At 40.0% G+C, this 24,808-nt stretch overlaps 1 protein-coding gene across 2 annotated transcripts in view; it reads right to left on the reverse strand.

The window, feature by feature from the left end:
* tln2a (talin 2a) overlaps positions 1–24,808 on the reverse strand; it is a 90,342-nt gene that overhangs the window by 28,396 nt on the left and 37,138 nt on the right. For both annotated transcript variants that reach the window (XM_061040876.1, XM_061040867.1), the window contains exons 3-22: positions 21,679–21,850; positions 21,117–21,214; positions 20,190–20,319; positions 19,836–19,988; positions 19,461–19,603; positions 19,189–19,316; positions 18,806–18,869; positions 18,589–18,693; positions 15,312–15,467; positions 14,327–14,428; positions 13,814–13,890; positions 10,620–10,800; positions 10,234–10,347; positions 9,941–10,049; positions 9,225–9,433; positions 7,792–7,890; positions 6,719–6,886; positions 5,328–5,462; positions 4,870–5,029; positions 2,739–2,905 (exon numbers count right to left, since the gene is read on the reverse strand). In XM_061040876.1, coding sequence (XP_060896859.1) covers positions 2,739–2,905; positions 4,870–5,029; positions 5,328–5,462; positions 6,719–6,886; positions 7,792–7,890; positions 9,225–9,433; positions 9,941–10,049; positions 10,234–10,347; positions 10,620–10,800; positions 13,814–13,890; positions 14,327–14,428; positions 15,312–15,467; positions 18,589–18,693; positions 18,806–18,869; positions 19,189–19,316; positions 19,461–19,603; positions 19,836–19,988; positions 20,190–20,319; positions 21,117–21,214; positions 21,679–21,814 — 2,634 coding nt within the window. In that variant the 5' untranslated portion in view covers positions 21,815–21,850. The remainder of the gene's footprint in view (positions 1–2,738; positions 2,906–4,869; positions 5,030–5,327; positions 5,463–6,718; positions 6,887–7,791; positions 7,891–9,224; positions 9,434–9,940; positions 10,050–10,233; positions 10,348–10,619; positions 10,801–13,813; positions 13,891–14,326; positions 14,429–15,311; positions 15,468–18,588; positions 18,694–18,805; positions 18,870–19,188; positions 19,317–19,460; positions 19,604–19,835; positions 19,989–20,189; positions 20,320–21,116; positions 21,215–21,678; positions 21,851–24,808) is intronic.

Below are 24,808 nucleotides of genomic sequence, written 5' to 3' on the forward strand. Positions count from 1 at the left end.
ATAATCATCATCATCATCACCATCATCATCACCTACATCATAATCATCATCATCACCATCATCATCACCATCATCATCTACATCATAATTATCATCATCACCATCATCATCTACATCATAATCATCATCATCACCATCATCATCACCACCATCATCATCATCTACATCATAATCATCACCATCATCATCACCATCATAATTATCATCATCACCATCATCATCACCATCTACATCATAATCATCACCATTATCATCACCATCATCATCTACATCATAATTATCATCATCACCATCATCATCTACATCATAATCATCACCATCATCACCATCTACATCATAATTATCATCATCACCATCATCTACATCATCGTCAATATCAATAAAGTCGTAATCATCATCACCATCATCATCATCACCATCATCACCTACATCATAATCATCATCATCACCATCATCATCATCTACATCATAATTATCATCATCACCATCATCATCTACATCATAATCATCATCACCATCATCACCTACATCATAATCATCATCACCATCATCATCTACCTCATAATCATCACCATCCACATCATCACCATCATCGTCAATATCAATAAAGTCGTAATCATCATCATCACCATCATCATCTACATCATAATCATCATCATCACCATCATCATTGTTATCTGGGAAACAGGTCGCAAGTTGTCAAAATTGATCGTGCAACATCCCAACCTTTAGTCTGTGACATGGGTGTTCCACAAGGCAGCATTCTTGGACCCTTACTTTTTCTTTTATACATCAACGATCTTCCTCAAGTGTGCAAATATTCAAAATGCTTACTGTATGCTGATGATACTGTGATTTTTCTCTCTGACTCAAATCCTAATGTCATAAATTCCAAATTATCATCTGATCTTCATTTCTTACATGATTGGTTGAAAAATAATCATTTGACTGTCAATGTAAAGAAAACTGAGTGTATGTACTTTCACTCCCCCAGAAAATGTATTACATTCACTGATCCCATCACCTTTGCAAGCCAAGATCTTGTCATCACAAAGACCTACAAATATCTTGGTGTGCTACTTGATTCACATCTTACATACCGTGAACACACCTCTAAACTAACTACTAAGCTGAGTCAGAAACTTTATGTGTATAATAAGATCAGACAATATATGTCCTTCTGTTTCTGAAACGTACCTACATGCAATTGTGTTTTCATCAATTTCCTACTGTCTTCCAATCTGGTCACTTACCACTAAGGAGATTACAGAACCAATAGCACGACTGTACTATCGAGCTCTTAAGATCCACAGTAACCTCCCGAAGTGGTCACACCATTGCGCTGCACTCACCCGCTCCAACGCCTTGACTTTCCAGAATTACATACACAGCCACGCTATTACATACTATTTTCAGATTAAAAACAGCACTTCACCAACACTTGCTGCACTTCACCAACACATAATATGAGACAAGTGCGCCTCACTAGGTCAGTCTCACAGGCACTCATCCCAGTCCCGGCATACAAAAACAACTAAGTCCTTCTTTTACACATACACCAAAATTTGGAATGACATCCCCCATATTTCAAAAATACATACAAATGACACCTTCTCCACACTTAGACCTGCACTCATTAATTGTTCATGTACTGTTCGCAGTATCTGTACTGTTTGTTTCTATTTGTCTGTATTTGCCTAGCCCATGCTAATGTCCTGTAAATGTGTTTGTCTTGATGTGTCATGACTGTGGTTTATGTTTCATGTTCCGCATCATCATCATCATCATCATCATCATCATCACCAATGTCAATATCAATAAAGTCGTAAGTATTCATGAACGAGCTGGGTCTTTAGCTTTTTCTTAAAGTTGCAAAGGGACTCTGCAGATCGAATGGAGTCTCTAGATGAAAGTTTAGTATTATTTTAGAAGTTGATCTGTATTACATTGTTGGAGCACTAAAAAAGCCAGATTAGGAGCGTGACTACAGAGGGAAAATATTTGATGACCCATTCACACGAACAGTTTGTGTTCAAGTCCTACAGAGTCCTACTCTGCAGATGCAAGAAAACAACATTTAAAGCATTGAAGTTTGTTTTTTAACTCACTAACCATCAGTTAGGATCTCTAAATTCAGACTAATCTGCACATAAAGGATAAATACAAAGATTCTATGAAATCACAAAAAAGTAACTAATTCAATGATTGGTAGAGCAACTCGGTGGTTAATGCACTGATTTAAGTGTTGTTGCACTAAGTTATAGCTCAGGGAGAGTGGGTGCAGTTTGCAGATGTTTAATATTTCCCATCTGGAGTGACTGTTGAATCATATAATACCGTTATACAAGATCTGTCCATTCCCTAAATTCTTATTAAAGGCAGTTTTGAAAGGTCAGTTTTTTATTAGTAAAATTAAACTTTAACGAACAATACCAGGCAGAATCATGTCTCTAACTTCCTTTTTCACACACACACAGAGCCCTATTTGGCCTCTTGAGGCTTATTTTCCTCTGCAGTCAAGGAAAAGGTCACCCAGGAGGTACATGGAACTCAATTCTACCCGGTAGACTCTCGTCTGATCTAAGGAAATGCCACTACTGTCATTAAAACTTTCTAAGGTCAATGATTAATACAAAAGTAAAGCTTGGTTTAACCCATAGTTCAGTAAATGTGCTGCTTTTATTAACAATTCTTTAGATATAAATGAGAACAAACAATGAATATGAATCACTTCTTACCTTTGCTGCCTCCACCATCCTTGCTGTTGCGTCAGCCAGCAATTTAGCAGCAGCCAGTAACTTCTTGGAATTGTCAACGTCGATCTCGGCCTCAGCGTCCGACCTCATGGCATTCACCAGGTCGGAGGTTGCCTGAGCCAGCACCCGGGCCTGACGGACCATCTCTCCTGAGGGGACAGACGGTGGGTTAGAAGTTGGTTTGAAAAGACAGAGGAGAGTGGATTCCTGGACGAGCTGAGTTAATGCAAGATCAAGAGTGTTAAACTGATAAACCTGCTCCTCTAACACAATTGCATTAAATAATTTTTCTGCAAATTGTGAGTTCAGTTCATGACAAATAAAATCCATCGTAGTTTGTTCTTTTTCATGAAGGAACAGTAAAGAGGTTGCAGGTTGATGGTGAAGGTGCAAGTTATGAAATGCAGAGGAATCTTAGTGGAACAGAAGAATTTTTCAACAAACCGCTTTGATGTGTAAATCTATATTTGTGTACATTGTGTGTTGTTACAACTGTCAGCCCTCTGTGGGAGAAGAAAAGATGCTCCAAAACTCTTGCACAGTTGTATTTATCTGCATGATCAGATGTGCAAAATGTTCCTACAAGCTGTAGGTAACTTCATTCGTTCATCAGAACAATGAGGGCGGACAAAAGGGATTGTTGTCTATATTATTTCTGAAAAGTAGAGATGGAACCCCACAAAAGCAACTCCGCAGTAAGCTTCTATAATTCATGTGAACCTGTCAGACGATCTGCCAACAACGCACTACTGAGGGATTCTCTCTGAGTTTTCTTCACTTTTGTACCTGAAAGCCAGGTTTGACTTTACTCGACATATTTGACACCAGTTTAAAAGGGCTATTCTCAAACTAGTTGCAGGCCTGCCCGATGCTGCCTGCTTATTCAGGCCTCGTCAAAGCAAACAGAGCTGGTTCTTGTCTATAGAGCCGATCAATATGGCTAAGCTGAGCACAGGGCCATGGGCATTCTCTGTGCATCTCCTGCTATCAGTGCGTTTCTCTCTGTGCTGTCAGACTTGTAAACATCACTGTCAGCATTTCTCTTTGGCTTCACCAGCGCTGACAACAGTCCATTCAAACCAAACATCATGGCAGAGCCTCTGAGGGGCAGACAAGATGACGTGAGACACACAAGACATCTACTCAGAAACCAGAAACTTTAGAGGTTCACGTAAGCAAGTTTTTAAAGCCTAGGATAGACAAAGAAGGGGGGGGCTATTTCATCACTGTTTTTCTAACAACATTTCTGTCTAAGAAAGGTCAATGTTATGTCAAAATTAATATTTTTCAATATTCATTATTCATACATTTTAATCATAAACAGATTTCTGTGGACTTCACATCTGGGTCTGACCCTGGACAGCCCCTCTAAACAGAAACCACTGCCATGATCAGCCAACTACCTTCCCCCAAGATTTTTGGATCTTAATTTTTGCACATTATCTTAAAGCTCTGAATGAATTAAGACAGTGTGATTCTTTTAGTTAGATGTACAGCACCTCCATTGTCAAAACTAGGAGTGTTCAGCCATGCTAACAGCTAACATTCATGTTCAGCAGGTGTGTTTCCTATGACGAGCAACCTTAAGTTTAGCGTATTAGCTTGTTGACAATCCTCAGGTAGAACCAAAGATTAAACAAAGGCCTGTGGGAAAGTTATTTATTCTGATTTATTTGGACATAAAGTAATAGGAACATTAAAAGGATTTGAGCAGATGACAGCTTTTAATAAATGAAGATTAATCCTTAATTTGGACCATAGATGAATCCAGCTGATTTCATAGAAACACATCCAACACTCATTTAAACATGAATTATGATCTTAATATGCTTTTGCTGACTTCTACTTTATAAGGGCCGTACAAAGCAAAGCATATTACTAGCATAATCCATGTACAACACCTTCCTAACTTACTACAGTATGCATAAGAAGTAGTCTTGTAGAATAAGGCACTAATAAGCGTTCAATAATGACTAATATGCAGCCATCTTGCTACTTATTAGCATGCTAATAAGAAACTAATTAATGGTGACTATTGTGAACCCTCATTTAAAGTGTTACCAAAATCCAACAATGGCTTTCCATCACCAAACAATAACCTTGTTTAACTCACCTGCGTCTCCCATGGAGCTGAAGATGCTCTCAGTGACAGTCATGATGGTGTCTGTGGCCTGGTCATAGCGCCCGATAGGCTCTCCTCTGGAGGTGTACTGACGAACATGCTGCAGGAGATCTCCCAGAGCCTGACTCACCACACTAGCTGCTGCGCTCACCTTCAACACAGGAGACACAAGCCATCAACTTTAGTGTTAATCTGCATCTCTCTCTGCTGGTTGGTTACAGGCACACTGGACTCATTATCTTCATTTCCCCTTAATCCCTGTGTTAGTACATGAACAGAATATCCGGTGTGGCTTAAATGGAAAGCTTGAGAATCAGTGTTGTAGGAATCAGTCAACCTATTCACTGCTAATTAGTTTTTTTTCTGGGTCAAACTTGAGATGTACTTTTTTTTTTATCTTCTGAGCCAAGGAATTTAAGTACACTGGTCTAAACATAAATCACACTGACCTGTTTGAGGAGCTCGCCGTCCTCTGTAGCCGAGAGGCAGGCCTGCACGCAACTTTCCACCGAGCGATCCACCAACTTTCCAGCTTCGATCAACTGCTCCTGGCAAACAGGCGAACTGATGGTGGGACTCACCACCTACAACACAAGACGGTGAAAAACATTAAGATAAAAAGTAGAACATAAAAAAGGATCACATCTTCACAACAAAGGAATGTAAGAATAAATAATTCCTTCTTTGTTTTCTATAACTAAATCTTGCAATTATTGTAATGAATTATTTTCAATCTTTTTTTTATTTTAGACTCGACATCATGGAAAATAAGGCAATATTATTTAAGTAAAGGTTGTCAAAGTTAATGTAAAAATACAGTTGCATCATATGATGCAAATGTTTACAATACAGTGGATGGAGTAGGAGAGAGAGAGAGAGAGAGAGAGAGAGTTGGGAATTACATGCAGGAAAGGATCCGCAGGTCGGACTATTGCCTCTGTACAGGTTGCGTGACCTGACAGCTAGGCCATCTGTACCTCAAATTCTAAATCCTGTTAAGCAGATGTTGGAAGCATCCTATAAAATGCCGAGCAATCTCAAGTAGCTCTGTCCGTAGGTTGCCAGTTCTAGTCCCAGTAAGGAGTAATATATAGAAATTGGTGTGATTGCTTGAGAGCCCTTGAGCAAGGAACAGAACCCCAGACAGCTCAGGGGCGTCTGCCCCGTGTGCAGCTGCCTCCCTTCAGACATCATCTAAATATCATCATGTCTCTAAATAACAGAGTGTTAACCTGAATCTCCCCTCGGGGACTAATAAAGTATGTAAAATAAAAAACAAAAATAAGATTTACTTCCCTAATGTGACTCTACATGAAGAATAAACATATTAAACAATGGGAAAAGAATAAACACAGAAGAGGAAACCTAATTTGACTGAGCAGATGTTTCTTTTTTTTGCAGATGCAAAAAGCTGCAGATTTGTTTAGTAATGTAACAATTCAGAGTGGGAGCTGGGAGGCTATTTAAGCTAATTAGAGGCATGTGGGTTGTACAATTAAAGATGTGCAAATATAATGAGGGCACAGGGTATTTAACTGGGCCTTGATGCATCCTAATATATTCACTCTCCAAACAATCCTTTTTAAACAGACATAAATTGCAGGCTACTCTTAAGTTTAGGAAATAAATCTGTGTATGCCAAACAGCAATGGATACTCTGTAATTATAAAAAATACTGCACTGCACCAGTGGAACTGAATGCACATTATTTAAATTCTGATACCTTGCGAGTCATTTAGTACCATTAGTTGGCATTTGTATTATTTATATCATTTGAATGTCCAACACACACACACACACACACACACACACACACACACACACACACACATTCCTGTACCTTGGCACAGGCTACCAGCTGGGAGGTGGACAGGGCACACTGTGTGGCAGCAGCGATGACCCGGTTCTGAAGCACGGTGTCCTCCGCCACTTGGGCCACATTCTTGGCCTTCAGCACCAACATGGCTGCAGCGTTGGCCACTGCTTTGGCCAGATTCATCAGGATGTCCTGCAACAAAAAAAAAAATACAACACAAAAATGATATCATCAGCAACAGAGCATTTAATCTATTTTCATAACAGGATGAAAAAATGAAGCTTTGGCATGTGGACATTGGAGGTCAAACTATTATCCAATACAGCTCAAAGAGGTGAGGTGGGGAAGCTAAGCTTGTGAGAATATCTTGTTTTTCTTTTCACAGGAAAAGCTCAGATGTTTGCTTTTTCTGTACATAGAAACCTAAAGCTCAGTATATGATCCTACCTGATGGGCTTCATCTACCAGCATTACAAAGAAAACAGTTAACAGTTACCAAATGTACATCTGTAAAAGTCAATTTCTATATTCTATAAGGCACAGAAATCCATTTCATGGCTGCATGCTGACATGCAGGCAGTTTCAGCAGATAGTTGTTCATCATGAGTTTGCTTTTGCCCGAGGTTTCTGCTTCTTTAATGGAAGTTTTTTTCTTACCAATGTAACTTTGCTAAATGTTGCAAAGGGCCATGCTCATGATGGATTAATGTTCGGTCTTTGTAATATAGCAATGAGTAAGGTCTTTAACCTGCTCTTTGTAAAGTGTCCGAGGTGACGTGTCATGAGTTGCCGCTATACAAATAAAGATTGATTGATTGATTTTGATTTCTTTATGGAAGAGCGTATTACACTAACAATCCGGGATCTGCCAAAAATGAATTACATTCAAAGGAACAAAAATGCTTGCAATGGCAGCTAGAATAGCATCCAACTGAAACAACAATATCCAGTTAAATACAAAGAAAAAGTGTTGGGAAATGTTTCCATATTTCCCTGGTTACAACGTGTTTGTGGTTAAGTTTCTGGCCTGAGCTTTCTTTGACCCCGACACAAGGAGTGATGATATTGATAAATGGCTATACAGGGTGCAGGGTTACCTGGAATCTTTCGTCTGTCTCGCTCTCTCCAATCTGGCGCAGAAGATCTCCACTGGCCTGCCCGATGCTGCCTGCTGCTGTCAGCACAGTCTGTCTGGGCTGCAGACACACACACACACACACACACACACACACACACACACACACAAACACACAGAGACAGAAAACCATCAGCCTGTAAAAATGCTTTCAATCGCCTGGAAAGACAACATCATGATGAACCTTGATATGTGGCCCTTATTCAACCTGTACAGTGATTAGCTGGCTGGATGTTGCATCTTAAAATCAACGTCAATTTATTTTATTTTTAAAGCAGTTTACAACATTAACAACAGTATGTCATAAAAGACTCAACAGTAATGACTAGTCAGTTCTATTTATCAGCCTGCATCATTTTATCACACTGGCCTTGAGGTAACACGTTGCTATGCAAGCATAATGCTCAAGTCTATAGAGCTCAGGGTTGTCCCAAAGCTAGATAGGCCTGTGCATTATGCAGATTAACAGCCATTAACTGTACAGAACATTAACTCCTGAATGATACATCCACAACAAAATAGCAGCAAACTCCTAATAGACCTCAGTGAGAACATTGTAGCCCAAGTACAGACTTTCCTAAAAAAAGGTTAAATTGGTTTTCAACAATGTAATTTTGGTTACTTCAAATCAATTTCACAAACTCAGGTTAGCTGAGCTCATTTGCTCCTGACTCTCCAATGAGACGAGACTGCAGACCCTGTTGTTATCTCCTCTTTGGGATGGCCATCAGGGGACAGGATATATAAAAAAAAAATTCTATTATTTGTAGATTTTAAACACAGATGTGTGTTTTTGAGATTTCTAAAACACCATGACCTCTTAAGAAATCCAATCTATTGACATTGCAAAACGCTCATGTGTTTTTATTTATTTATTTAAAATAAAAAAACACATTATGATGATGAGAAGAGAAACTCCATTATTAGCAGACCATTTCATTGGTCTTAAATGTTGATCATATGGGAGGAAAATATACCTAGATGGACCGCCTAGCATAACATGCTGCATCATTAGATCCCACAGCTACAGTTACTTGCATACCATTGGTAGGTGAACTGTATTGAGTCAGACTTCATCAAGCGCATTCACAACAAATTCCCACATGTATTTAAAAATATATATATATATATATATATATATTTTTTTTTTTTCCCAGTCACGGCCTCATGCCGGAGATCCGACACGGTGCCAGAGTACTTTAAGCCCTATATACGTCCATCAATCATACCCTCCCCATACTCCTCAGATCTCCACTAATTGCACAAGTCACCTACATTAATGTAAAAAAAGCGAGAGTCGCCAAAAAGCGACTGATTTGCATGCATGAATAACTCAGGCTTTTGTTCTTTTATACAATGTGTCATTATAAAACGGTCTGAGGTTCTTTTGCTCACCTCTCCAGAAGCGGGCTCCACAGCCTTCAACAGGTCGGACACGGCCCCCGCCAGCGTCCTGGCAGCCCTCATCAGGTCATTTCCTCCACCAACATCATCCTCCATCAGTGCAGCCAACAGCTTCACACCCTTTGACATTTCTGTCAGGTTGGAGGAGATGGTGGTGATGGCGCAGCCTACTGCGGTGTAGTCGGTGTCAGTTGGATCTCCTGAGCATGGGGAAAAAAAGACAGGATAAAAAATGAAAAATATAAACAATTCAACTGCAGAAGTATAGTCCATGTAAGCACATGAATAAGTAAATATTCAGAAAAAAGACTTGTTGATGTCTAAAGCACGGATAAATCCATTTAAAAAGACCAGCTTGTAAAAGTTCCAAATGGCACAGAGTGAAAATTCACTAAACCACAGCAGGATATAAGGAGGCTATAAGATTTAATATATAGGGTCTGCAATGATCTTAATGAACAGCAGACTGCTGGAAAGGTTCTACTTCAAGCCCTTAATTGGCCAGATAATTTGATCTCGGCAGAATAGCAACACTTAAATCTCCTTGTAAAACTGTGGGCACGGCTAACATGTTCTGTGGTTACATTAGGGGGTTACTAATAAAGTATGTAATGCAGCTGTACTCTGCAATCTACTCCTTCATTTAAAGTAAACTGTAGTTCATCACAACTGAACACTTTCTGCTGAGTCATGTTAGTGCCACTGACCAGCTGTGAGGTTAACAACAGAAGCTGTTCCCGCAGTGATGGCGTCCACCTGGGAGTGGATCTCGTGTTTTGACTCATCCATCTTGTTCTGGATCCAAACCTTGGACGCCTGGGTTAAAAGGGGACAGATAATTCATGAGAATGAGCCTCTTTGCATGCATGAAATCCAGCTAAAAACATGTTCTGATAACACTACTTTAACGCATCGCTAATACAAAGAGTAGTGGAAACTTGGATTCTGTTGGCTGTAAAACACTTAAGTTAACTGTGGACACATTAAGACTATACAGTACCATGTCCTGTCCAAGTGGTGGCAGGTTGTCCACCTCCCCAAGGTCAATCTGGGCCTTCTGCACAGCTTGCATACTGGTGTTGATGGTTCCCATCAGAGCCTGTTGTGCTGAGCTCTACAGTTACAAGAAGATTATCAGGTTCACTTCTCACAGAATGCAGACAGGGGGATTGTTGAAGCAACTGATTGCCCCCATGAGCTAAGCCTGTTTGAATTGTAAGCATGTGTAGGAACCAGTCTAATAAATTTAAAGGTGAAAAATAAAAAGGAAACTTAAAGAAACTCCTGAACGAGCAGCATACAAGACATACTTCCTGTACAAAGTAACATTATCCATGAATGAAAAATACACAAACATCTTACTGAGAACCATTTTGCTCTTCTTACCAGCGGTGGCATGTGACCACGGTGCATCTGACCCATTGTGATCTGCTGTTGAGCAGATGGCATGGTGCCCATGCTGAGCGACTCTGTGCCGATGGAGCCTGAGCGGATCACTCCCGGCAGTGCCACTGAGCCGTGCTCCACCCGACCAACACGATTAAACTGCTGCTGCAGGATGGTAGACCTGCAGGTACACATAGAGGCAGTTTAAACAGCAGCAAAAAAATGCCGCCATGTTTTTCAAACTACAATAAATTCAGTACCATGGAACACTAAGCATAAAAGAGAGTAAACCTGATCAGTTACATGAATTAATTATACTCTAGACTCACATTACACAAGGCCAGGTCAAAATGTTCTTGCCTGATAAAGCCTGACAATCAATGGGATTTATTTGAATGCACTGACCAGTGCAGAAAATGAAAGGTTTGAAGCACACCTTCTAATTTGGTTCATACAGGCATAGTGGCCCTTATTACCAAAGGGAATTAGGTGGAATATAAATCACTGAGGACTTGTGATTAATCATCATCCTCTCACCCACTCAAATAACTGCTCTCGCAGCTGTTAAAAAAATAACTGTGCCAATCACACCGACACAGGATGAAAATACTTTAGCGAAGGGAGAGAAGAGACCAGAAAATGTTCTAGCAGGAAGAAAAATAATGATTTTAGGAAGGATTTAGTTATTCACATTGTCAATTGTTTATTTTATGCCCATAGTGTTGACGGTTTCATTTTGCAACAGAGTATGTTAGATAATTACAGACAGAGAGAGAGAACAGCTTGAACTTTTATTAGATTCATCATTATTCTGTAACTGCCTCACGTTCTGCAGGTACTGAGATGAACATTTACTCAAACCCTCAACAGGGAAATCGTCAAACAAATGGGACGTTTCAGCAGGGTACTACGCTAAAATAATGTATAACAACAAAACATAGTAACTATGTCTATTTGTCAAATTTGGGTAAAACTCAAAATCTGACTTTTTAGAATATAACCTTAACAAAAAATATTATTTAAATCCAAATGTGCCGTAGATATGCTATATTTCACACATTAAAGTTACTAAAAACAAGAAAAAAAACTAGAAGGAAATTAAACAGAAAATCACACACTCCTCACTACATAGTGAATATGTCTTTTTGTATTGTTGAGAGCATATCTACCTCTATATAATTCACTCATTGTATCCCAATCATTGAGTACAACCAATGGTCACATCCAAGCATAATATACCATCATCCATTGCGGTTCGAAGATTTTTAGTGGAAAGTAACGTTTGACTGTTCTCAGACGGACGAGAGGAGGAGAGTGAACACAGAAACCCTAAAAAACTCATATTTAAAGGCTTTTTTTTTTTACTAAAATCAAGAAGCTGTTTCAATAAAGAGTAAAGGATTTCCAACAGATTAATGGTAGTTTTTTTGCCAAATGGTGATGACAGGCACAAGACCACAGTTTATAAGCACAAATAAATGAGCTTGGTGCAAGGATATGTTTCATTATGATAAAAAATTCAGTTCTTCATATTTATGTATATTTATTATTTAACAGTTATCATTCATCATTGGCCAGCGTGAAGCTGCATGTTTTAGTCGTGGACCACCAATGACGACATTATCTGCGGCTGCAGTACTGTTTGAAATGTTTTTTATTTTCAGTCATTGTGCTAAAAGAGTGCACTACATAGTCCACTACAGACAACTCTCTGTGTAGGAAGAAGGAAAAAAGTGTACTAAATAATTACCTGTATTTTTCTTCTGAAAAAACAACGTTTTATTTCCAAGAGCTTCACATTTGAATAACTTCATCTGATATTAACTATGTCAAAAAGTAATAACATTTAAGGTAATGTTTCAAATAGCTTATCATCTTAGCTTAGCTTATCTCAGCTAAGCTTAGCGTACCTCAGCTAAGCTTAGCGTACTAGCCTAAACCTTTTTTTTTTCTTTAAGTCCTTAAAACTGAAGGCTAAACAATCTGTTTAAAGGGGCATTAAATGTAGACACTATCCTATTCAATTTAAAATACACAAACAACATACACATCTAACATGAAAGACAAATAACTGAGCTAATCATTCAGCTGTAATGTAGTAAGAGTATATCAGTGACTGAAAACACATGAAGACAAAGCAAAGGAAGGTATACAGTCAGTTATATGAAGACTATAAGAGAGTGTGATTTTGTCTATTGGCTGTATGTTTGAATGTGTTTACAGTGGGTCACAAACACAAAGCAGACCGATTCTGCAGAGTCTTCCCAATGTGTACTTGTGGAAGACAAAGCTTTGTTCTGTTGTTCCTCAGATAAGGCCATCCAGAGTTTGGCTCGCTGCATGTTTGCAGTATTAAAGACTTTTTGCCATCAGGAGAGCGCACAAGCCCAGATAAAACAAAAGGGGAAAAACTGCACACAAAAAACGATCCCAGCAAATTATTTCTCGGTTGAAGGAAGCAGGACAGCAATATCAATCGAGGCTTAACAGGAAAGAGAGTTTCAGTTTCGTAGAGTCCCCTGAGAATGAATGTGATAATACACATCTAATCAGGAAATGTTCAGATAGACCCTCCGCTTGTCCAGGGCAGACAAATTTCCTCACATAGTGATTATCTCTCAGGATAAAGTCCGGCTTAGGAGGTTAAAAATTAGGCTCCATTAAATGGATCTGTGAGTTGTGGTCGTGAGGAGGAAATTGAAAAAGAAAGTCTGATAATAAGTTTTGGGACAACATTTAGCAATAATATTGTGTGCTGCATTTCTCCTCCTGGAGAAACATTTATCAATCCACAGGTTTACATTTGACTTTTGATTGATCATGCACTGCAGGGATGACTTGAGAAATACTGCAAAATGATTACTTGAAAAACACGTCTTTTGTCAAATAGCTTAGTACGTTTTTGTGAATCTTTCTTTTCAAGACGACATTGTTTTCAACAGCATATTTTTTTTATAGCTAATAAAAAGAGGAAATCTGTCTCCAACGGTTAAAAGAAGCCCTGATTGTCCAATAACTGTGATTTGGTCTGAATGCTAAAAGTAGAATGCTATTAGCTAGCTTGCAGCTGGCTGTACAGGGAAAACCATGTTGAGTGAGTTTGTTAGCGTTCCTACATTTACTACAAGTTATTTTCTGTTTATTAGGATGAAAGGCTTGAACGTAGAAAAATATTTTAGTTATAAGGTACATACTTTTTTGGTGATACAGATTCTTCGAGCATGGTAGACTCCTCATCTCCCTCTAGTCCAAAGCGGTCCTTACTTTGCTTCTGCAGGACGGGGGGAGAGAATACACCAAGCTTTTAGAAAATAGAACACTGACTGTAGAGAGGCTGCCCCCAGGTGATCTGTCTGTATTTCAGAATGTGCGCCACATAAAAGAAAAAACCCGGGACCTAATTCAAGCATCTCAGAGTAGGACATCAGTCTCTGGCTAACACATCTTAAATACTAATTGTAGGTCATTGTGTTGCTCTTAATCATATAGTAAACATTTAAAAAAGTTAAAGTGATGGTTCTAAACAGCACCATGAGGTCTTACAGTGTTCTAATGAGTCCAGCTGTGCTGTGTTTGTCTTTATTTAACATCAGATGTACAACACAGCCGCCTGAGTACATCAAACATCAAGAGATCTGACACTTCATCTGCCACAGGAGGGTATCGATTCATCATGATTCATTTGTATATCCAAATAAGTGTCTCACCTTTTTCAGGATGATGTCGATGTATCCTGCAATGAGCTGAGAGATCTGTTCCCCTTCAGTGGTCTGCACCGAGTAGTAGCTCTCCTGGTACTCCCCAAAGTCCTTCAAACAAGAAAACACACACTTTATCATCTTAAACATGGATTTTATTCTGGACTGTGGAAAGAAACCTCTGCAAGAGCTTGCGCTGTACACAGGCTGAGGATTTACTTTGAGGATTACTGCGAATCCATGGAGCCGGATAGTTTCACATGAATGCTACACATTGTATTGGGTGACATCAAACTGCTGCAACATATTGAGAGTCAGATTAAACCAAGCGGAGTGGAGTTTATGTAAGAATCACAGCAGAAAAAAAAAAAAAGATCTGGCTCACTTGGACCATGCATCAAAGAGGTGGCGAGGTGAACCAATCTAACAACATTTTTAAATAACGACTCCTTAAATATATGAGCAGCAAATTAAACCTTTGACACTATTTCACACCCCAGTGTCAAAGAGAGAGACAGCCTGAAGCACAAAGCACTCAGCTGAATTAACAGGAAGAAAGAGAAAGCTTGTTAATTTAATAAGGACTGTGCCTCGACCAGATCTACAAGATTAAATCCATGTTGCTCACTGACTCCGGGTGCTGACACAAAGGAGGGATATTGACAGGGAAGACAAAAGAGTGAGTTCAATAACTGAAGTGCACAAGGGGCTGAATGGAGAGGCAGACTGGGCACTACAGTGATTGTTTTAGGGCCTATGCAGAGAACAGTTTGGTCACTGCAAACTTGTCATTTTTTATTGACTTCTCGGGACATAGGGCTCAGTGTGGACTGAATGAGTAATTAATACAATGGGCAGGGAAAAAAAACAGCTAGAATTTGCAGAAGATTGTGGAATTTAAAAAAAAAAAAAAAGGATGCCTATGTTGTAAATCTGTGTCACACAAGAGTCTGTGTTTAAATCTCTGGGTGTGCAGTTTGTGTGTAAGTCTCACCAGCGTGAAGCTCTTGGGCGATGCCGCCCACCTCTTCACAGTGGTAAGAGGCCACTCCTGAACCACATCTTTGGTCCTCTCCTCCACTCTCATCACAGACTCTTTGGTGATCCCCAGGAGCCGCGGCACCAGCTTGTTCTTACTCTTCATCTTTTCCTGCAAAGGACCATTAAGACCGGAGCACAAACAAATATAAAATCAAACATCTAAAGGTACTCATCACACTGAAGATGGCTGAGACAAACAGGAATGTTGCCAACATTGAAAGTGTGTCACACTTTAACTCCATGTGTGATTGCTTCCCCATGTACAGTCAAATATATCTACTATTATCTTTCAGGTCTAATCAACACTGGATTACTGTATGGGGGTGTATCTTCTCTGATGAGCGCTGTGTACCGATTTGACGAGATTTCCGTTCGTCCCAGTTAGACGAGATCTTTACTCTTTGCTGTGTTAGTGAAACCATTTGAAAGAAAATTATTTGTTTAATCTTTCTTTATATTCTGCACTTGAGGAAATCAAAGTGTTTCATAAGATCTCACGTCTGGATTACCTTGGCAAAAATAAAACATAAAACCTGTTCTAATAAAATAAACATGAAATGTAATTTAATCTTAAAATGTTTTTCTAATCTGTAAAATTTGTAAATAAACCTTTAGTCCACTCTTTGTATCTATTTAGTATTAGTGTCTCGATGCCTTTTCTAATTCTTTACACCTGTACCGTTTCCATAATGTGCTATTGAATCATGATCAGGTTAACTTTATGAAACATTTTTTAAGAGTTATTTTTGGGAGGCTTGTTATGCCTTCTTATTGAGACAGGACAGTGGATAAAGTCAGATATCTGGGAGTGAGAGAGTGAGGAATGTCATGCAGGAAAGGAGCCATGGGTCAGATTCAAACTCGGGGCTGCCTGCTTTGAGGACAACAGCCTCTGTACATGGGGCCACAAACTAACCACTAGACCAACAACGCCCCACCCAACATATTTTTTTTAATGCAAAACCCATCCTGCAGCAGCATTGCTAAAACATATTGAAGTGTTACTAAGTGTTTCAGCAAAGGCTCTAACAATGGCTTATGGGACTCTCAGAGTGTTTCCTCTGATACTGATAGCAGTACTCATAATAAGACATACCACTGTTTTTCTAGGACCATAATTAATCACCAAAAATGTACAAGTGCTCTCAGTTTGGCTGCTGGCAACAGCTCAGTGCTCCTTTAGATCAATTATTTAAAGCTCTGTATGTTCTGTCATCAGTAACATGTGCTCTTTATTGTCTAATTCATAGAGGACATTTTACTTTGGTTGGAAGCTTCTGTATTAAAACAGACATACTTAGAAAATGAACACAGCATTTTTAATGTTAACTTTATTCTTATCGTATCACTGGTCTCCCCAAATGTACTTTCCTCAATATGTTAAATTCCTGAGCCTGTTGAGAGTATAATTTAAATAAAACTAATCCAGAGAAGGGGACAAATCAACAGTTCAAGCAACACTTTTAATTCATGGGCCTAGCAGCTCAAAATTCAGAGTTTGCTGTCACAATGATCTGCCAAGATGAGTATTCATCTGACTAAGCAGTGAAAAAAAAACTTTTCCCGGTTAGTAATTAAAGCGTTATGTCTTAATCATGTCTTTATCTGCCTGTCACAAACTCTCAGCCTCCCCCTGTGTTCACTAAGTCTTTGATGTTTTATTTCATTCGCTGCATGGAAAGAGAAAGCGTTTTCTTCAGGAGCTGCAGTCGGCGAGCAGATGGGAGGACTGAGATGGGCTGTGACGTGAGGGCAAAGAGGTGAGTTTTGTTAAAGTCCAGCAGGGCCTGTAAACTCTCCGGGGGCCTCAGGGGGTTATGGGTTAGGGACTATAAACTGCATTTTTTTCCAGTGTTTATTTTTGAAGATGTGTCTGCTTCACTGGATTACACTTGAGGGTGGAGGAATGACAAAGGTGGGGAGATAAGATGTGAACTGATCAAGGAGAGAACAGATCCAATTCAAGGGGGTGGGATGTGTAGTTTTTACACTTAGAAAGAACAAAAGGTGAGATACACCATGTACTTGAAGGACTGTGGAATGTGAGCTGCTGCTTGTGAAGATTAGATGAGGTGAGCTCTGATCTAATGGAGATTTTTGTTCTTTAAACCTCGTCCGTGCTCTTATCCTCTGGTGCTGAAAGCTGCTGATGAAAAGCCAGGACCTGTCTGGCAGAGACTCAATAACAGCAGCCCAAGTGACTTTTTTTTTTTTTTCAAATCTCCAAGCAATTACCCAAAAATGATGTCATTTTCCATGAGAGCACTAAGCAATGAAGTCTGAAAAGGTGACAAGTAGGAAGAGATTTATTGATGCAGAGAAGGACGTTTCCCATCTTTATATGCGGGATGTCCTTTTGGCGAGAAATGATGTGGGGTAAAAAAAAAAAAAGACTTATCTGTCACTCTTGTCATAGCAGTTACACCAGAGCTACACATTGAGAGCAGTAAATTGGTGCTTCTCAGCAGACATCTGCTGGCAGTTGGACTTATTCGGGGGAATTAGTGTCCCAGGTTTTGCCTGTGTTTTTGCTCCCAGTCTCCCTGTTACACTCCACTTCCTCCCACACTCACTCTGAGATCATCTTTATAGCCACACTTGGCTGCATGGACACAATATATATTAATAAATGAAAATAATCTGAAAAACAAACATTGTAAAAGCATTATGCTAATAATTAAAGCAACTTTAAGCCATGACCAATGCAGTTCCCTACAGATCTTTCTTTTGGATTTGTTCAAAACTTAAATCTCCGACTGAGCTGAATAAAAAGGTTGTTTTATATATATATATATATATATATATATATATACATACATATATGTTGACCGGATTAATAAAGTATTTCTGATTCTAATATCCATAAAGCATTGAGGCTTTTGATGCCGTTTTAGTATTTTACGAGCTATAGTCCCTCCTGTCCCTTTTTGAGCAGGGTGTTATTTCTCTGCATGTAGACGACATAAAAAGCTTTGAAGGTCCAGGTGGACACAGACTATTTCCCCTCCTGCTGTGAGCTGCCTCCAAACTCTTTATCCAGTTAACACCGAGCCCAGAGAACAGATTTCACACTCAAGAGATAAAAGGCTCCGACAACTAATTCCAAAATCTGCTTCACTTCAGGCTAGATTATTTCACTTTTGGAGGGTAGATGATCTTTTTTTTATTGAATGAAACGGTTCAGGGGTATTTCATTTAAATGCTCAAAAAGAATTAGATTCACAACTTACCTTGACCAAGAAGAAGGAGACACCATAGGTCCTCAGAGAGCGCGCCAGTTTGACGTATTTCACCTTTGCTTCGATCTCGGTCATTTCCCCACAGTTATTGTGGTCCTGCCGGTACGAATAGACAAGCTGTCAGTTTCTGAACAATTGTGGCAAAATGTGAAATGAGCTGAATGTGAAATCTGAATATTTGCTTCAAAAAAGGACAATCTGACCACACCTGGAATACTTTCTTCTCAGAGCCTCTCTGCTTGATGTATTCCTTTGGTAGAAACTCCTTCAAACTAAAATAATAAATGAAACAGACAACGGAAATGTATGTACGTAAATTTTCTGTACGTAATGTTCTCCTTCTTCAGTTAAAAAAAACCTGTGAATTTATTTTAACTGCCACATTATCTCAATATGGGTTGTGTTTTATTTGACCTTTATTTTACCAGGAAAATTCTCAGTGAGATAAAAGCTCTTTCTTTTAAAAGGGAGTCATGGCAAAGGAGCAGAATAAAAGAAGCTTCGATCAGACTTTTAGAAGCAGAGAGTGTTTCATAGTAAGACTGTGAATTTCTGGTAACATTTTCTTTAACCCTGTTCTTAATTCCTTACTCTAAGAATCCAGGTTTGTGTTTATGCTCGACGTGAGGTCCAAACTGGATCTGAGCCTGAATGCCTGCGAACTCACAGGCCTTGTCAAACGATACCGGGTGCGAGCCGTTTAGGATGTCATCTCGAGCCTGAAAGACAAACAAAATCTTTTGTAAACTTTTATCCTAAAGCTAGCATGTTGGTGGCTACTTGTCACCATAAGGTGATGTTCCAGAAATGTTATACGCTACATTCTCATCTGTTGGTAAAATATGAATTTATCATCATCAGACCTGGACATAAAGCAGGTTGAGTTGGACCGGGTCTCTGGAGTCCACGTTCTGATCGGAGTAGAAGAACTTGCGTCTGAGTAGCAGGGTCTCGTTCTCGTCCACTCCCTGCTCTCTGAACGTTCTGCTGTGGTCCAGCCAGTTCACTAAAAACACAAGAAATAGATCAGAAAAATCACTTCTAACGGGGGAGGAGAGGATTTAGAACAGAGATTAAAAACGTTAATGATCTGTGTGGTTTGAAGCATTACTAAAGACCTTATGGCCTTGGTTTCATTAACACGTTGCAGAGTACAACAGTATGTGATAAAATATATTGAGTTAAACTGTTGCCCGTCTACTATGACATCAGATCAAACATGGGTCGGCTAAACTCACGATCGTCATCCGTGTGTAGTTTAGCTTTCAGCTTCTCCATCTTTCTCTCGTCTCGCAGCAGCGTCCTGTCTTTCTTCAGTGTTCCCATTCCATCATCCTTCTTCTCCTCCACCAACTCCTGGATCAGAGAGTACTCCTCGTAGTTTGTGATGCCTGGAATCCAAAGAGGGAAAAAAAATTATGATTTACCTCATTCAAATCATGTTACCCAAAGTGTTCTGAACAGTCAAGAATGGAAAAATCACAGATTGGAAGGTTGTCGACACTTTGTGATGCTGAAATTGAAAGCATGTTTTTAATACGTTATACCTAATAAACTAAAAAGGTGGAATGGTAAAAGATAATGCTCTGTACCTATTCTGCTGCATATAGTCACAAGCAGCTCGCCCACTGTTTTTGAGTCGTCCACCATGATGGTTTTAACCGCACCATCCAACATTTTGATCTTCTGAGGCCTCTGCTTCTTCTTGTATTCAAGGATGTCCTGCAAAGAGACAAAAGGTAGAGAGAAGAGAGATCAGGGGGGAAATAAAGGACCAGAGAGGAATGCAGGAGCGGAATGTATGAGAGAAATAGACAGAGAGCTGTAAGAGGGGGGGCGGGAAGAGTACCCGCTGTGAAAATGATCAAATGCATCCAGGTTTGCATGGAGAGCGGAGAGAATATAAGCCAGAAAACCTTATTTAACGGCTGCCTATCACAGCCCGCTTCTCCTTTCCAATCACAACAATGAGCCGAGATTTGGTGCGGAATAATTGGTCACAGTCATGCCTTCTACCTGGGTTGCCTTTGGTGGATTTGAGGAGGAGAAACCATTTAGAGCTGGAGATAGAGCGCTACATGACCAAAAACAGTCAGTCGGGCGTTTGGCAGAGGGGATCAGAGAATGGCAAAGGATCTACAGCTGGATGCAGGATTCTTCTTTTAAGTCACATTTTAAAGCTTTCTTTGACTTTTGTCTTGAGATTAAATTGTATTCTGTGCTTTTACTTTCTCACTCTGCTTCACAGTTTTTTAATTCCTATCTATCAATCATCAATGAATCATATTGAAAACTTCTTTATTTCCGGTATCAAACCTGCTTCCCTTGAATTTTACCTACTTAGAATGTTTATCCTCCATTAAAACACACTTTGTCAATGACCTATTAAGAAGTTCTGATATTAAGCTCCACTTTGGTTAGAATCTGGGCAAAAGATCAACAAGAATCAATCAGTGAGCTCAGATTCTGTGTGTGCGTGTGTGTGCGTGTGTGTGCGTGTGTGTGAAAGACATATTTACCCCATTGCGGAGCATGTAGTAGTCAAGCGTCCTTCCAGACTCCAGCCAGATCCCTTTTCTGGGGTCTTCATCTGACAGAAACAGACCGTAGTCTGAAGCTGCAGCAGTGAGGAGAAACGTCAGCAATTATTCTTAATGCACGGATCAAAAGTGCACAACATCAGATCAGAATGGTACACCAACCAAACAGATGTTGAGAGAGTCAGAGAAAGTAGGCTAATGCCAATTTGAATCCAGTTCACCTATTTTCAAGCACAAACTTAACTCATTCACATTTCCTTATATGGAGCTGTGAGTGGGAATATTGATGATGCTGCTTTTAAAAAGAGTTATCCTGCCACCTCTGTATAATCACTTACTGAATGTATCACTATGACGGCACCATATCATTTATTTTTGATGGAATTTTGGCCATGTTAAATTCAGATTTTTTTTGCAGGAAGACAGATACAGCATGTGATCCCAGCATTATTTCGTAAAGACAATTCTTGTCTTGCCTTCCTGCCATAGTTAACACCTTATCAACTGTCCCTCCTGTGGGATTGTTCTGCATCATTCTCACCCTGTCCGGACTGAGCCTCGGGGACCCTCTCTCTGATTATCCTGCAGGCATCATAGACGGCCGTGGAGGGTTCAAACTGCATCGTCTTCACGACATTGCACTGCCGGACACAAATTTTTAGTGACAACACCACCATCTTTGCAGGCAGTGTGGGCGGGGGCTGCAGCTACACCTGTGCAAGAAAAAGGAGAGAGAGGAGATGGGGGGTTGAGTTTTTTCCCTGGAATGAGTTAGCTGGTTCAAAACATGTGCTTAGTGATGAAAGTCATTGACTGTGATAAATGAGCCAGATGTTTAAGGAGAAGAATGGCTGTTCTTGTTATGAAAAAGGGTGCACACACTTACACACACTTCTCTTACAAACTGTGATTTGTTTTTTCATTCAACTGTACTCAAAGTTGCATTAATCCTCTGTGGCATCCCTGCAATGCTTGATGAAACAGGTAACTGTTTTTGTTTTTCATCTTTCCCACTAGAGAGAGTCAAACCTGGAGCCAGTCCTCTCACTTCATGCTTCTGTGCTTTCTCGTCGTTATGCATGCTGCGCTTTCCCTCGCACTGTCATAAACAATGACATTTTATGAAAGTGAAGAAAGTGCTAATTTGTGAACAGCGAGGCCATTGTCATGCTTCATGAAACAAAAGAGCCGACAACAAATGTATCACTTTTAGAAAACAGCCCATCTGGCCCCTGAAGGAGACAAAAACAAGGCTGAGTATCCTGTCGAAGGGATTTTTAAGCAGAATATAAGGCAACCGAGTGATCCACAGGAAACTAAACAAGACGAGGGATCGCTCAACACTGTCATATTTGATGGATGAAACAGGTCACTTAAAATACAGTTTCGTTGGCAGTAACCCAAACATCAACAAGAGGTTGACCCACATCATCTTCATGTATACAAAAGCACCAGAAAATATCCAGTACTGTTATTTCCACATGGTCAATTCAGGAGTCTCTATAATCTCTTACAACCACAAGATTCTGAACAACACACTTTAGATATACTTACTGTTGAAGTGTGAGCCTGCCACCTCATTTGTTCTTGATTACATAATGTCTACAGTTCTCAGCGTTTTAGCTCTTTGTTGAGCTGTCAGACCCTCTACCTTCTACAATTCACTTTGGAGACGCTTTTATCCAAAGCGACGTACATCAGAGAGTAAGTACAACACAAGCAAGGATCTAGAAAAAAGGGAACAATGTCAGTAAGAGCAAACGATCAGCTTTGAGTCCGATTAGACACACAGGTGTTGACAGGCACAGAGGCAAAGCACAACATAGATGGCAGTTCTTGAGAGCTCTAATCAGTATAGAAACCATCTTATAAGTCGTCATTATCAAACAAAAACAATCATGACAACCATCATCATCATCAATGATATCGAAACCACCATCATTAAGTTAGTAGGTATTCATGAAAGAGCTGGGTCTTTAGCTTTTTCTTAAAGGTGCAGAGGGACTCTGCAGATCCAATGGAGTCTGGAAGTTCATTCCACCACCGGGGGGCGACAGAGGAGAAGAGTCTAGTCAGAGACTTAGGACCCTGTTGTGAAGGTTGGATCAGACGCCTTTCATTGGCAGAGCATAGTGGGCGGGAGGGAGTGTAGACCTGGATGAGAGAGTTGAAGTAAGGAGGAGCCGTTTTTGTCGCTTACAGTTTTTCGTTCTCATTGGGTAATTCCCACTTCCAGAAGGTTTCAGAAATAAAGCTCTCCACCTTTGGGCGCCAATAGTCTAGCGTCTATATTGCACGCCCCATGTACAGAGGCTGCGGGTTTGAATCCAACCACAGCCCTTTGCTGCATGTCACCCCCCACTCTCCCCTCACATCATTCCATGTCTCTCTTAAGCTATCATATCCAATAAAAGGCAAAAAGGCCCAAACAATAACTTTAAAATAAAATTCTACACCCGCTCTTTACTACCTGGCAAGCAACAAACAGTAGAAATAAAAACCTAAACTGTTTACACAAAGCGGCATAAAAAAAAATAATAATAAGAGAGACAGCTATGTACCGTGGTAGTTTGTGGGACCAAAAACAGAGCAAAAAGAGGCTGAAGATTGCATTTGTCTGCTTGAAAATAGTTGTAAAAAGTGAATCGGTGATCATATACATTGTATGGACTATACACATTTGCTGCGATTCACAAGAGATAAAATGTAGGAAGAAGAAGGAGAAGTGAGCTGTGACCTCCCTAACAGAGCATCTTCTGTGTGGGACCAATGGAAACACAGGGCTCCTCTGTTGCCAAGGGGTCAAAGGCGAGAGGTCAGTCATGGCCATGGCTGAATTACACGCAGAGCCTCTGATCTGCTTGGGTCGCCCCTGACCCTGACTCAGACACGCAGAATTTGGTTCCTATGTGAGATGTGTTCACATGCAGGAGTGAAGGTGTTCATCTCGAGATGTTGACACTCCTCATCTGGATCCTGACACTTCACTGTCAGCTCCACATTAGATAAGAGCATACATTATAATGCTAGAAAAGTATAGCATCCCCCTTCAAACTTTCAATGAAAATAACACAGCAGCCTTTAAAAGGAGAATCTTGAGAACACTTTCGAGCTCTTTCCTCAGATAGGCACATGTTTCTTAATTACTGCATTAATTCAATGCTTAGCCTTTTAATCCATCTCATTGCTTTGGGCTCCGTCTCAATCAGTCAAGCACTTCTGAAAACCTCCTGTTGATAGTGGTTGGACCAAAGCCAAATACTTTCTTTTTCTTGCTCACACTGTCAGAGTCTGGCTGCGCTTTAAGGACAAACACTATCCTGAAGCAGATGTCAGCCGTTATTCTGGTGAAACCACGCTGGTCAACTGAACCTTGTGAATGTAAAGCTCTCTCAAAGGGTGGATAAGAACAGACAAACTCTCAGTGATGCCCTTCAAAGACCCTCTAATGAGGTGATTCATAGAATGAAAGCAACAAAGATGACTTTGTGGACACACAGACATGACTGGAGTTGATTTACGAGAATATGAAGGCTTGTTTGAAATACTACAAACTCTGTATCACCATGGTTAAGAGTAATGGTTCATTTCCCTCCTTCCCTTTTCTGTGTGGAACAGATAATAGACTGGTTGGCCTCAGTGGTATGGATTTCAGCTTTTTTTTTGCCTCA

The sequence above is a fragment of the Labrus mixtus genome, chromosome 1 (genome assembly GCF_963584025.1).
Source record: "Labrus mixtus chromosome 1, fLabMix1.1, whole genome shotgun sequence".
Lineage (NCBI taxonomy): Eukaryota > Metazoa > Chordata > Actinopteri > Labriformes > Labridae > Labrus > Labrus mixtus.